Source organism: Spermophilus citellus (assembly GCF_964194105.1).
Source record: "Spermophilus citellus genome assembly, chromosome: 3".
NCBI classification, from domain to species: Eukaryota; Metazoa; Chordata; class Mammalia; order Rodentia; family Sciuridae; genus Spermophilus; species Spermophilus citellus.
In genome coordinates this window covers 154,980,982-154,994,599 of record NC_138184.1, presented here as the reverse complement: position 1 = coordinate 154,994,599, position 13,618 = coordinate 154,980,982, and the positions used below count along the sequence as shown (strand labels likewise).

The 13,618-nt window shown below is 33.9% G+C and overlaps 1 protein-coding gene across 3 annotated transcripts in view; it reads right to left on the bottom strand.

Moving 5' to 3' along the window:
* Window positions 1-2,890: 2,890 nt before the first annotated feature.
* The window catches only part of CRPPA (CDP-L-ribitol pyrophosphorylase A), a 313,443-nt gene continuing 302,715 nt past the window's right edge, over window positions 2,891-13,618 (bottom strand). For all 3 annotated transcript variants that reach the window (XM_081285338.1, XM_081285336.1, XM_081285337.1), the window contains one exon: window positions 2,891-3,891. In XM_081285338.1, the coding sequence (XP_081141464.1) occupies window positions 3,787-3,891 (105 nt within the window). In that variant the 3' untranslated portion in view covers window positions 2,891-3,786. The remainder of the gene's footprint in view (window positions 3,892-13,618) is intronic.

The window sequence follows — 13,618 nt, the reverse complement described above, 5'->3', positions numbered from 1 at the left end:
TCGCCAAGGGAGGTGGTGCATGCCTGTAATCCCAGCAGCTGGGGAGGCTGAAGCAGGAGGATCGGTGGTTCAAGGCCAGTGTGAGCAATTCAGAAAGACTCTGTCTTTAAATAAAATACAAAAAAAGGCTAGGGATGTGGCTCAGTGGTGAAGCATCTCGGGGTTCAATCCCCGGTACCAAGAAAAAAAGAAAAAAGACTCAGTCCTCAGTACTAGCAAAACCAAACAAGCACATTTATTTAACTCAGGTGTCTGCTGGAGGTCCACTGAACTGAGCAAGGTGGCTCTGCTGATCTCAGCTTGGCTCTCCAGCCAGGTGTGGTTAGTTGGAGGCCAGCTGGCCCAGGTGCTCCACCCAGGTGTTCCTCTTCCTGTGGCAGCAGGCTAGGCTGGTATTCTTCTCACTATGGTGGCAGAAGTGTAAGAAAACAAGCCAAATGCATGCAGTATTTTAAAATTTAGCTACAAGTTTAGTTTAGTCAGTGGCACACCGTCATTTCTGACTCACTCCATGGGTCAAAACAGTTCTCAGGATGAATCCCAAAGTCAAGAGGTAATCACATAATCCTCCGGAGGAAGGAAAGGGGAGGACAAGAGTGCTTCTGAACAATAACACTCACCAAAGATATCATGAAGGGAGCACAATACTCTTTTCCCCTGAGCTCAAATATAACTCTTGTATATTTAGTAGCCACTAAAATATAGCTGCTAGGAAACATGATGAAAATGACGGGAAGAAGAAAGAGATCTAACTTACACTTCTGGTTTATAATTTTTTATTATTTTACAATTTTTACAATATTTTTTAACAGAACAGTAGATCGGGACTCCAAATTCTAGCTTTCCAAACACTACTGTATTTTTGAGAGCATAATATTTGTTGTGACTAAATTTGAAAACATATGTACACATTAAAAATGAACAAAATGTCATTAGATTTAAAAATGTAAATAATATGTGAATTATTTCTGTGTTGTTTGTTTTGGAGAGAGAACATATTTAGAATCTTAGTTTTTTTTTTACTTTTCATATTAAAAATATGGATACATTTTTCAGTTTTTAAACTAACATGTATAAGAATGTATACAAAATGGTACAATGCTAACAACCAGCTACATAGCCACTTCTAAAGTCATGCTAGCAAAGTAAAATTATTTTTTTCATTTATACTACTTATTTCCAAAATGAACTTTTAAAATGACTTCAGTCTTTCTTCCAAATGGGTTCTAATGGTTCAGTTAAAATGTTATCATTTATCCTTCCATAAATCCACAATTAGTTTCAACATTAGAACAGAATGAAATTTACACATTTTTAATAGAAGATGTTCTGCAAGTTTATTTTCACAAAATGATTGCTATACTTATGTATGTGAAGTAAAATTTCACAGTGACAATACAGTAGAATCAAAAAAGAATTTTACTGTTAAACCAATGCAAAAATGCTTAAAACAATGGCTCTTACAGGATATAGAAGCCTGACTTTTACCCGTAGATGGGTATACTTGCATTACCTCTAAATTGAACACATTAATTGGCGGCGGGGGTGGGGAGGAACCTACTACCTCTTACCAATACAAGATGGTATTGCTCTGGCTTGAATTCTGAAGAAAATAAATTTCATTTAACTAAGTAGCATACATTTACATATAAAAGTCTTTCCACAAAACTTCCCACAACTAGAAGCAATTAAAGCAATCCTAAGGCATAACTACTATTCTTTTTTTAAGCAGTCTTGGAAAATAGAAACTGGACAGGTTTTAATTATAGTAATTAAATTTATAAAGCATTGATAAAAACATATCTTCGATGTTACCTCTTTATCTCTTAACAATCAATAAAATAATTTATCTTTACATATTATCCAATAAGTCTCTTTATCCCTTAACTCCTGCCTACCATATGCTGGAAAGGTGGCTTGGAAGCCAGAAGCCCCAGGACTTCCATCTGATTATTGGACAGAGGAGTCTCCCAGTCTTGTCTATTCCTAGATGCTCACTCCAAGCTTCTGACTTTCTGATGAACATGTCACAACCTCTCTTTTGGAAGTCTTTGCCAGGAGTCATTGTTATGCTTGGATGTAAGTTAAAATGTATGTCATTCTGAGTTTAAGCTCTGCCTCCTTTACAATGGAGCCCCATGACACTGGGGAAGGTAATTAAGATGCTTGAACCCCAACTTTCTCATCTGAACAGTGAAAGTAGAAGAGGGTGAGAATGGGGGTGGGTGGGTCTTGCTTTTTTTAATTTTCAATGTTGTGGATCACAGACTGGGCCAGATAAATCTGTGCCTGATATCATAGTCCCTTGTTGAGATCTATGTTGCCAGAGCTAGCACCTTGGACAGTAAAGTGACTATGCTGTACTGCAGACACAGCTAATGCTTCCCCTTCTGCCTTTCTTAGTATTTTCAAGGTCTTAAAACATGTTCTCTGAAGACTTCAACAGGCACAGGGTGTGGCCCTTGCTGCTGCTGCTCCTCTCATCACAGTTATCACCCCCAAAGGGACACAGATGTTCTAGCCAAACCTACACATTGCCCACATACTTCACTCTCAACAGTGTGAGTTAACTGATTTGTGTCTCCTAACATCCCTAGAGAAAGTAAAAGTGGTGAGACCAGGCATATAGATCCAACCTACATTCAAACAATCCTTTTCATTTAGTAGAATGAATTACAATAATTATTCCATGCCCATTATTATCTACTCATGATTATTTAAATGTAAAATATGAATTCAGTTACTATATTGATACTTGAGGAATACATGGAAAAAAGAAATTTCACAAGGTTGATATTTTACCTTACTGTCTAGGTGAAAATATTTCATGCAAGTTGTATAATTTCCACATGCAACCTAAGAACTGGTATAATCTGATCTATTTTTTAGAAAATAAATATATGTATAAAATAAAAGGTATTTTAATGATTATATGCACATAATTGTTCAGTGTAAAGGAAGATATATTAATAGTCAAGACCTATATGTCAATGGAAATTAGAAAGAATAAGAACTTGGTTTAACAAGGAGGCAGTATCTGAATTGAAAGAATAATTTGACTCTATGATGTGCTTTACAAAAGGCTGCCAACCAGGAATGACTAAAAACACTGAACTTCTATGAAACCTTCCAGACATTTAAATGTAATTTCTCAGAAAAATGAGAGATTCATTAAAATAATGTAAATCAAAATTACATTTCATAAACCGAAGAGGATACAAAATTTAAAAATAATAGAAAAGCAGGAGGAGATTGCCTCTCCTTTAGAGATATAGAGGAACAGAAGGCAAATAGTGAAAAAAACTGAAACAGTTCTATTTCCTGTCACACACGCCCTGGCCTTTGTTCTGAAGGTGTGGAAAATATCGATATAACACAAAAAAGAAAAATATCAAATGGTGAAAAGACAATATTAATAAATTGAGAAGTCTAAAGACTTATTTATCAGCTTCAATATAGTATGATTAATAAACAGAATTAAGATAATCACTGAAGCTTTCTAAATTCTCATTCCTAGAAGGTTAATTATTTCAACTTGACCTTTCAGCCTTTGTTATTTTCTACCATGTACTCTTTCCTGGTTCAGGCAATTTATATTTGACATGCACAATTTCACAGAGAGCAACACTTATCCACTTTTATAATCAAAGCATCACATACTATAAATCACAAGATATAGAAAATATTCTATCACATATAAGGGGGAGAAGGGAAGGGGATAAAACACAATACAGATACTTAAACAAATTAAGCAAATATTTTTGGATGCCTAATATCCTGTCATCTTCATGCTACCAGTAGCTGGCCAATGAGTGCAGAATTTCTTTCTTTAATTAAGGCAGCAATAATGATGGCACCTTGCCTTAAACTCTCCAGTAGCTTCTGCTCATCCTGAAAATAAGTAAAACAATAATTATTTCAGTACAAAAACATGACATACATTAAATGTGATAAGGAGCCACTTTGCAAGATCTGCTGCTGTATGGACTTGGAATTTTACAACCCTGAACTTTGCTAACTGGCATAAACTCAGTCCCCTAAATAAAGGGGAAGTGCTTTTGCAATTGCTTTTCATTACAGACAATATATATCTGCTAAATATATCAAGAAAAATACTGATACAATTTCAAATGCTAACAGAAACAAGATTATTTTCCACTAATCCAATTTCTGACCAGTTTTGGCTGTCCACTGAAGTGTGAATATTTCCTCAATGATGCAAGTGTTTCCTTCTCTTATTTCTGAGTGTTCTCCAACTTGGTTATGAACTGTCTGTGAGTACTGGCGTGGGGAAAACCTGTTGTTTGTGAAGTAAGGATCAGGAAAAATCAAGAAATTATCTCACAAGTTGCTAAGATGTGGTTATGTGGTTTTACCATTGAAATTATATTGCTTGTGAAAATCTGTTTATTCTAACTAGTTAGGCTTCCTGAATGTATGAAGATTATAATGTGAATGAAAAGGGAAAGTGGAGACAAAACTAGTAACTTTAAGTTCTCTACCTTATGAACTGTTATGTATTTTTAAAAAAATGTATGGATATAGTAGTCCATCTATGAACTCTGGTGTCATCCTTAATAACCTATCCCAACATCCGATAGATCCTTACTATTTACTGCATCTACTTCCTACCACTTTTTGCCTCTTTGCACATAAGGATATGGTGTTAAGGAGGATGATACTCCAACTACCACTGCCAGCAGAACAACTCTGTCCTCAGTTACAGGAACAGTCTCATAACAGTCTCTCTGGAGATGGGCCGTCTTCTATCCCAATTCTCATGAAGCAGTCAAAACACTTATTTTAAAATGTATTTTAAGTGATTTTAAATTTTAAAATTACATTACTCTCCCACCTAAAATCCCTTGAAGGCTAACTTTTAGCCTCAGGAAAAAGTCTAATTCCTCTACCTGCTAATGAAACATCTATTATCATTTCAACTTCTTGCCAGTCCCTTTAAATCATTCCATTCTCTAAGCCACATAGGACTATTTAAAATTGCCAACACAAACGATTTTTCTGAGCTTGCATCCCTCTGCACCAGCTGATTCTTTTGCCATAAAAGCTTTCTAGCAACCCTCTTAGCTTGGCTAACCTAATTACTCTTTGTGGTTCAATTCAGGTATCTTTGACTCCTAAAATCTTTTCTGCCTCTTATCCTACAGCCCAGTTTGGGTGAGGTGACTGTTTCCACAGCTGCAAATTCCTCTAGCATACTGCATTTTAAGTCTTTTTAGTTGGCCACTTATTCCACCAGATGATGATTTTGTAATGTAAAGAATTTTTCATTTTATCTCTGAATATGGAACACTTAGCTCAATGCCTAACACATGGTTGCACTCCATAAATTAGGAGAAATCCAAAGCAAAGAAGGCTCTGACTATGATAGAGATATCATCACTCTTTCAGTTTAACTCATATGTTGACATTGACTGCTGTTTCTTACTGTGTTTACTCCTATTTGCATATTTAGCCTGAAGCCTGGCAATAGTACTGAGAAAAAGTATTCTTGAAGCCTCACCACCAGCACCATGCCTCCACCAACTCTGGCTCTGGGTTCTTTATCTATGAGGATGATGGTGAGAGGTCACCTCTGCTTGAGCTGTTCTGTCCCATCAATTTCCCCAGTCGCTGACTGGGGATATAGCTCAGTGGTAAAGTCCTTGCCTAACACATGCAAGGCCCTAGCTTCAATCCCCAGTAGTGTAAAAAAAAAAAATCCATCAATTCATCCCTGGGTAGAACTGTGAAGACCCACAATGGCTTGAATAGTGGGTTATTTTGTTTCTTGCAATTGGTTTTTATGTGACATTTCAATATTGGATTTAAAATATTTTTCTGGTTTCCAGAATATCACAAGTCCTAAATCACATATAAACAAATCATTGTAAAGTTAAGAATGTTTGGTCTTAAACTATTACATGCATATATTGAAGTAGATATCATCCATGTCACATCATTCATAAACATACAAAAAAGTATTCTAAAACTGAATGAAATGCAACCTATTGGCATGTATTTGTTATATTTGATCAATTAACTGTACAGTGTTGGAGGGTCTATAATTCACATTTACTCTCTTGTCTCATTTATTAAATTGATAACACAGATAATAATAATTAAGCCTTCCTCTTTGGGAATGATCAAGAATGCAAACAATAATAAATGCTAGCAAGGCTGTGGAGGAAAAGGAACACTTGTACATTGTTGGTGGAACTGCAGATGAGTATAACCACTCTGGAAATCAGTATGGAGATTCCTCAAAACACTAGGGATGGAACAACCATATGACCCAGATATCTCATTCCTTGGTATTTTCCTAAAAGATCTAAGATTGGCACATTATAGAGATTTTACAGTAGCTAAATTATGGATTCAAACCAGGTCCCCACGAACAGATGAATAGATTAAGAAATTGTGATACATACATACACACACACACACACACACACACACACACACACAAAATGGAGTTCTACTCAGCCATAAAGATGAATGAAATTATGGCACCTGCCAGTAAATGAATGGAAATGAAGAATATTATGCTAAGTGAAATAAGCCAAAATCAACTTAAAGGTTAAATGTATTCTCTCATATGAGGAAACTAGATTTAAAAATAAAGGAAAGGGGGAGGGAAGGACACGACATTATAAAGATATAGGGGAAATCAGAAGTTTAGAAAAAGAAAATTGAGAAGCAGAAAGGAGAAATAGGAAAGGAGAGAATTCTTTTAAAGTTCTTTAAAACATCATGTTATGTGCACATAAATATACCATAGGGAATTTCACTGTTATGCACAAGTAAAAAGAACCAATCAAATATAAATAAATATGAGCAAAAGGAAGTCTAGTAGAGTAAGGAGAAGGGAAGGGGGAGGAAAAGGGGAATCAAATTCCATGCATGTATGAGTTTGTTGGAAAGAAACCAACTACTATGTGTAACTACAAAACTCTAATTAAAAAAAAGTCTATTTCTATAGCTCTTTTGAAACCAGTTTATACTTATCATTATGAAAGCAGCACAGTAACAAATGAAGAAATTAAGTGTTTAAGATCTGGGTATTAGCAAAATCATATTTCTATACCAGAATAAATCTTATCTGCTCATTTAGATAGCTCTATAGCACATACTTTAGTTAATAACTTAAGATGTTCTCTTAAAGATTAATTTATTTCTGAAATTTTTATAGACTTTAGTTTGAAAGATTCAGTGAGAAGACTCTATGTCATTCCACTGATTGTTTTTCCATTTTGCCTGAACTCATTCGATTATTTTTTTCTTCTTAAAAATCTGGGAATTTAAAAACTGATTGGACAACATGGTAAGACACACACATACTCAGAAAATTCTATTATGCACAAAGATGCACAATTTATAAATTGTTAAACTCATTTTAAAACTCCTTCTCTTGATAACATAGAAAAATGCAAAGTCAAATGTTTCTCTTAAAAAAGCATTTTTTCTAATGACTGGTGAAGTTAAGCATTTTGCTCATATACCTATTAAAGGCAAACCAAAACCACATTGAGATGTCATCTCATTCCAGATAGAAGGGCTATTATCAAAAAGACAAAAGAAAAACAAATGTGGGCAAAGAAGTGAAGTACAGGGGACCCTTTCACACTGTTGGTGGGAAGGTAAATTAGTACAGCCATTATGAAAAACAGTATGGAGGTTCCTCAAAATATTAAAAATAGAACTGACTTTCAATAGTTCAACTACTAGCTATATATCCTAAGGAAATAAAATCTTTACCTTGAACAGACCTCTACTGTTCTATGTTCATTATAGCAATATTCAGAATCACCAAAATACAAAATCAGCCTAAGAGTCCCTCAGTGAATGAATGGAAAAGAAAATGCCTTACATTTACACGATATAATACTAGAAAGAATGAAATCCTGTCATTTCCAACAACATGGATGAACCTAGAGAACATAATGTTAAGTGAAATAAACCAGGTACTGAAAGACAAATATTATATGATCTCACAGAAATACACAGTAGAAAAGTTTTAACCAGAGGCTTGGGTGGTTATAGAGTAGGGAATAGACGAAGATGTTGGTCAAAGACTATATAATTACAGTTAGATAAGAGTGATTTATAAAATAACCCAGAATAGATGAATATATAGAGACAAAACTCAGATATATAACTGAGCAGGCTTAAGGGTAGAGGGAAAGCTTACGTGGGAAGTGAAGAGAAATGGGGAGTGACTACCATTAGTTATGAAGTTTCTTTCTTGGGTGATGAAAATGTTCCAATCCTGATTTTTGTGATGGTTGTACATCTCTAAACAAACTGAAAACCATTAGATTTCCTGCTTTTAAAGGGTGGATTATATTATATGTGAATCATACATCAAAAGTTGTTTTTGAAAAGTATGTATTGTTGCAAATGGATATGCAAAATATAACTTGTTTGAATCCCTTGAGGATGGTGGGGAGTAGAGGATACATGAATGACAAATGAGAACATATAAAACATATGATAGTCTTGATAGTCTTGCTCCACTCAACCTTACCCCAGACTAAGAGAAAAACATCAGATAGATTCCAGAGGGTGCTCCTCACACCCCAAATAAGTACTCCTAAAAACTGTCAATGTGGAAGCTGAAAAAAGCCAATCTGAAAGCAGAATAAGGACTATTAGATATAGAAAGTGTGTATAGGAGGGGGGAGTAGAAAAGGTCAAGTTGACCAATGCGTGCTACACTTGTGTACAGAAATATCACAATGAATCCAATTAATACATACAATTCATATGTGGGATTAATAATATATTTTAAATAAAAAGCTAAAACACTGTTCAAGATCCCCCAAAACATCATGTTATGTGCACATAAATATACCATAGGGAATTTCACTGTTATGCACAAGTAAAAAGAACATGATAGTCTGAAAAAACTATCATGGCCAACAGCCTAAGGAGAATTAAAAGTAAGGTGGTACACTAAAACAGAAAATATAGTAGATGAAACAAAGAAAATCTGAATAAATTAAGAACTGTTGATAATAATATACCAATGTTGGTTCATTGGCATTACAGGGGAGACCAGGTACAGGGTTCACAGAAACTCTATATCATCTTAGTTTTTCTGTAGATCTAAAATATATTTTTTTAAAAAAAGTAATTTTTTCTTGATAGTAGAAATGGTTATGTGTTAGAATTATAAAACTTGCATTACAAAGGTTATTTGTGTGCACTTGCTCATTTGTATGTTCCTTGAATAAAATAGGATAGTCCTTTAATAGATTATGCAACAGATAAAATGCTGGCATTCATATACCAACTTTGACAATTTTAAGTGGACTTTGAGAAAATTATTGTTGTATTAGCTCTCCATATATTTTGGTTTGGATCTTAAATGTCCTCCAAAGGCCCATGTGATAAAGGCTTAGCTACTGGGAGGTGCTATTGGGAGGTAGTGGAACCTTCAAGGAGTCTGGGCCTGGGAGAAGGGCATTGGGGGTGACAGTGGGACCTTGGCCACTACTTCTTTTCCTCTCTGCTAACTGGCTGCCACAAGGTGATCAAGCCTTCTCTACCAAGTGCTTCTCATATTACATGAGATAATATGTCCCCAAGGACATCATGGACTGAAACGGAGCCTTGATAAACCAACCTTTCCTCCTCTAAGATGTTTATCTTGGATCTTTGTTACAGGGGCAGAAAGCTGACTAACACCACATATTCATCTAAAATCAGGATAATAGTATTACCTATCTCACAGATTTTTTTGTGTGTGTGTGTGTTGATGAATTGGATGAGACACATGGTGAAGCACTCACACCTACTAAATATTCAATATTAACAGGTAATGAATATTATTTTTATAGGGTGTACTGACTTCAACTATGATAGAGAAGCTGATTAACATACACAACTATTACATCTGAAAAATTACTGATTGAGTTCTTGCATAGTAACAAAAGCCTGGTCTATAATCCTTGAAAAAAAAAAAAAGCCTAGTAGCTAACATTCACAACAAATGATTTATTGAGATCATTTTTCCAAAATACAAAGAGACCAGAGAGAGAATAGGAAATGCCTTTGAGCATAAAAGATAGATTACAATTTTGAGTTGGCATGATGGGCTGAATTTGTGCAATGTGCAAGTAATGTCCCTGACAGGAAGCAGTTGCACAAAAGTCCTAATAATTTGCTAAAAATCCTCCTTTAGTCCTTGCTCAGCTCCTAACTCCATGTCCAGTTAAAGACTCAAATGAAGACTTGCAGAGAACAATGGCTGGGAGGCTGGAGAGTTGAGCAGATAATTCAAAGCTGCACTGGGCTGAGGAGGAAGAAATTAGATTTGAGTTTAGCTAGAATGAAGAGACCTTGGTGTACATCTACAGCTTCCAGTTGAGATCTCTGAAAGGCCATGACCTTGGCTTAGGAATAAAGGCAAAACTGAAGTGGACTTGCCCCAAGAAAGTAACAACTTCCACAGATCAAGGTGATCTCCAAGTAATACAACTGCCTGCAGGAACAAATTTTTATATTCCTTACTGGAAGCTAAAACAATCTAGAGCGTTTATGTTTTGTTACTAAAGTGTGGCATGGAACAAAACACTACTAAACAAGCAAAAAAGCAGCAGGCAAAGAGACAGGGGGGAAAAGGAACCCATAGTTAAGAGAAAATGAATAATCAATTTAAACAGATCCAGAAATGATATTCATTCTGGAATCAATATGCAAGGATTTCAAATAACTATAATTCACATGCTAAAGAACAGAAGAAGAAATATTGATGAAAAGGGAAAATTAACATTTTGAACATAGAGTCTATAATAAGGAATATTTCTAAATTTTAAAAAATGAGACTTGAAATTAAGAATTATCTGGACAGGTTTAACAAGAGACAGACAGAGACAGAGAGTATTAGTGCTCCCAAAGACAGGTTAAAAACAACAATAATAACAAAAAGCCTGAGTCAAGGCACAGAAGACATACTGAATTTGTATCATAACCATTCTTATAGTGGCACATCAGTATCATAAGCATTTCAAGAAATGTGTTAAAAAGTAAATAAAAGCTACCCAAATTTAATTTACCAGGAGTTAATTCACTTTGATACTTCAGCAACTTTAATTTCCAGGGTTCAGGTTTCTCTCAATTTCAGTTCATTAGCTACGAAGAGCATAAACTGTAGAGACTGCATACCATTGTTTATGTATTCACACATAAAAAGCAAAAGAATGTGTTTGTTGAATAAAATTTAAAAAAAAACAACAGGAGGCTATTTAATGCTATAAGATGTACTAAAGTATGCATTTTTTCTTAAGTTTAAATTATTGTCATGACTATCATTACTTGTTTAATCATCCTGTTCACTTCCTAATAATGTCAATATTTTCTAATTTCAAAAATTCAAAACTCCATCCTCTCATACAATAATAAAAATTTAACTTATAACTGAAAATACAGCATTAACTCTTTTTCTTGGTTACAACTATATTATAGCAAAAACAGACACAAGCTTAAAAGGGAATAAAGCATTCTCTGTAAGTAGTCAGTTTTCTGAAAATATGCAAAAGAAAAAATATCAAATGCTAAAAGAAATATTTCTGGATGATGGATTTTATGACAATTTTTTCTTTGTGCTTTGCTATATTTAAAAAAATCTCCATAATGAATTTATTTTATGCTTCTCATGAGAAAAACAAATCATTTTAAATTTAGTTTTAAAGTTGTTTGGGCTCAGGAATTCAATTTGTTTTAGCATATAAAATAAAAAATATAAAACATTTTCCAAATTTCCAGAGAGCATTTCTCTTCAGAAATATGTTCAAAATCTGTAAAAAGAAATATTTATTTTCTTAAAAATTCTAATCTTCAGTAAAAGGCCCCCAAAAGAATCATATTAAAAATCTATAAGTCCTAGACTTATATTACATGAAATGTTATGAAGAATATTGTGGAAGTCAAGCTAAAAGTAACTAAAGATTTGTACTTAATTTTATTCAGCATCTACCAATAGTTCACTGAGACCTTAAAAAGTTGGATTTTAAGAATATTAGGAAAAGTACCAAAAAGAAAAAAAAACATAAAATGCTATTTTTAATGTTCTAGGTCCTCAAACTAAGTTATTCAGGGTTAGAGTTTACTAAGAGTCTTACCTAGAAACTTTTAGTTAGCTATTTCTCTATCTCCTACACAATTTCAAGATGAAGTTCAAGATCAGGATGAAATATACATGGTTAGATGAAAGATGAACAAAAGAAAAGTTCTAAGTATAGTTATGTCTTAAACAAATAGGATAATTCTAAATGTAGTCATAGTGATTCTGTTTTGTCAGTGGAATCCTGTATAGTGCTTTGGTCTTTCATATGTTTTTATCTTGACTTTATTGTAAATTGATGTCTTTATTTGACTGTATCTGTTATCTTTAGCAAAGCAGTGTGGTCTGACTGTAGCAATTCTCAGGGGACTTCTAATCCTTTATCAAACTTTAAGCAAAGCAAGGAAAGTAGAGGTCCTTTAATTTGACAGGAGTTTGGGAATGACAGCAATACCTCAATAACTCCTGGCAGCTATTTTTTTTAACCACCTCTGCAGCTTCCTCCATGATGTTTGGACCACTAACAGCTGCAGTTCCAGAAGTAAATTACCAATAAGTCACAGTCTACAAATAAATATACCAGTTGTTGATATTCTATGATACTTGTGTTTTCACAGCTCCTTAGTAACTGTCCCTTTTAATTTTCTCAAAAGACAAGTTTTGAAGAAACTATTCCCAGAGGGAGCATTTATATTTTAAAACACTTTTTAAAGTATATTTTAAATATTAAATCTTGTCACTGTCTTATGCAAATGTTAAGTACTTAAAGAAGTGTAATTAGGCTGTTAAAATCCAATTTATGTAGATTTTATAGAATTCTGTCTAAAACAATAGTAGGAAGAACTATGATACCATTGTTCTTCAAATCCTTATAGACACTTGAAAGGAAATTTTTAGAAATAATCATCTTCCATAGACATCACTCTTATAGAACACAATGCATTCTGTTAAAAGAACTATAAAGTTAAAATGTATGTGTATATATTTAGGCTTCAGATGTTTCAGGAGATTACACAATCCTTCTGGAAGGGTAAACATTGCATTGTTTAAGCAAATTCCATACCTAACACCTAATAAAATTTCCATGAGTTACAAAATTGTTCTGAAATTCAGATTGCTTACTGTTCAATACTAATATCAGTTTGTGATCTTGTTTTGGTAAACCCATGTGAATTTTTTCTCTAAATGCTACAAAATTTCAAAGACACTAAATAAATAAAATTACTGCAGCTATATCTGTACATATGTAACCTTATTCATAAATGTGCAGTGTACACAAATCTTAAGTGGCAGACTTTATAAACTTCCAACCAAGCTTGTTAATGATCTTACAACAGAAATACTACTAATATTAAAAAATTTCTCTCATATCAGTATATAGCTATATAGATATAGCTATATACTGATATGAGAGAAAAAAATTGTAGTGGTGACATACTGTCCCCTGGTGGCGATAAAAAGAAATGTTCAGTATTCCTCAATTTCTGAAACTACAAGAAAAAGTAATCACCTATTGATAGGGTTTGAGAAAAACAAAACAGCCCTCTCCAAATG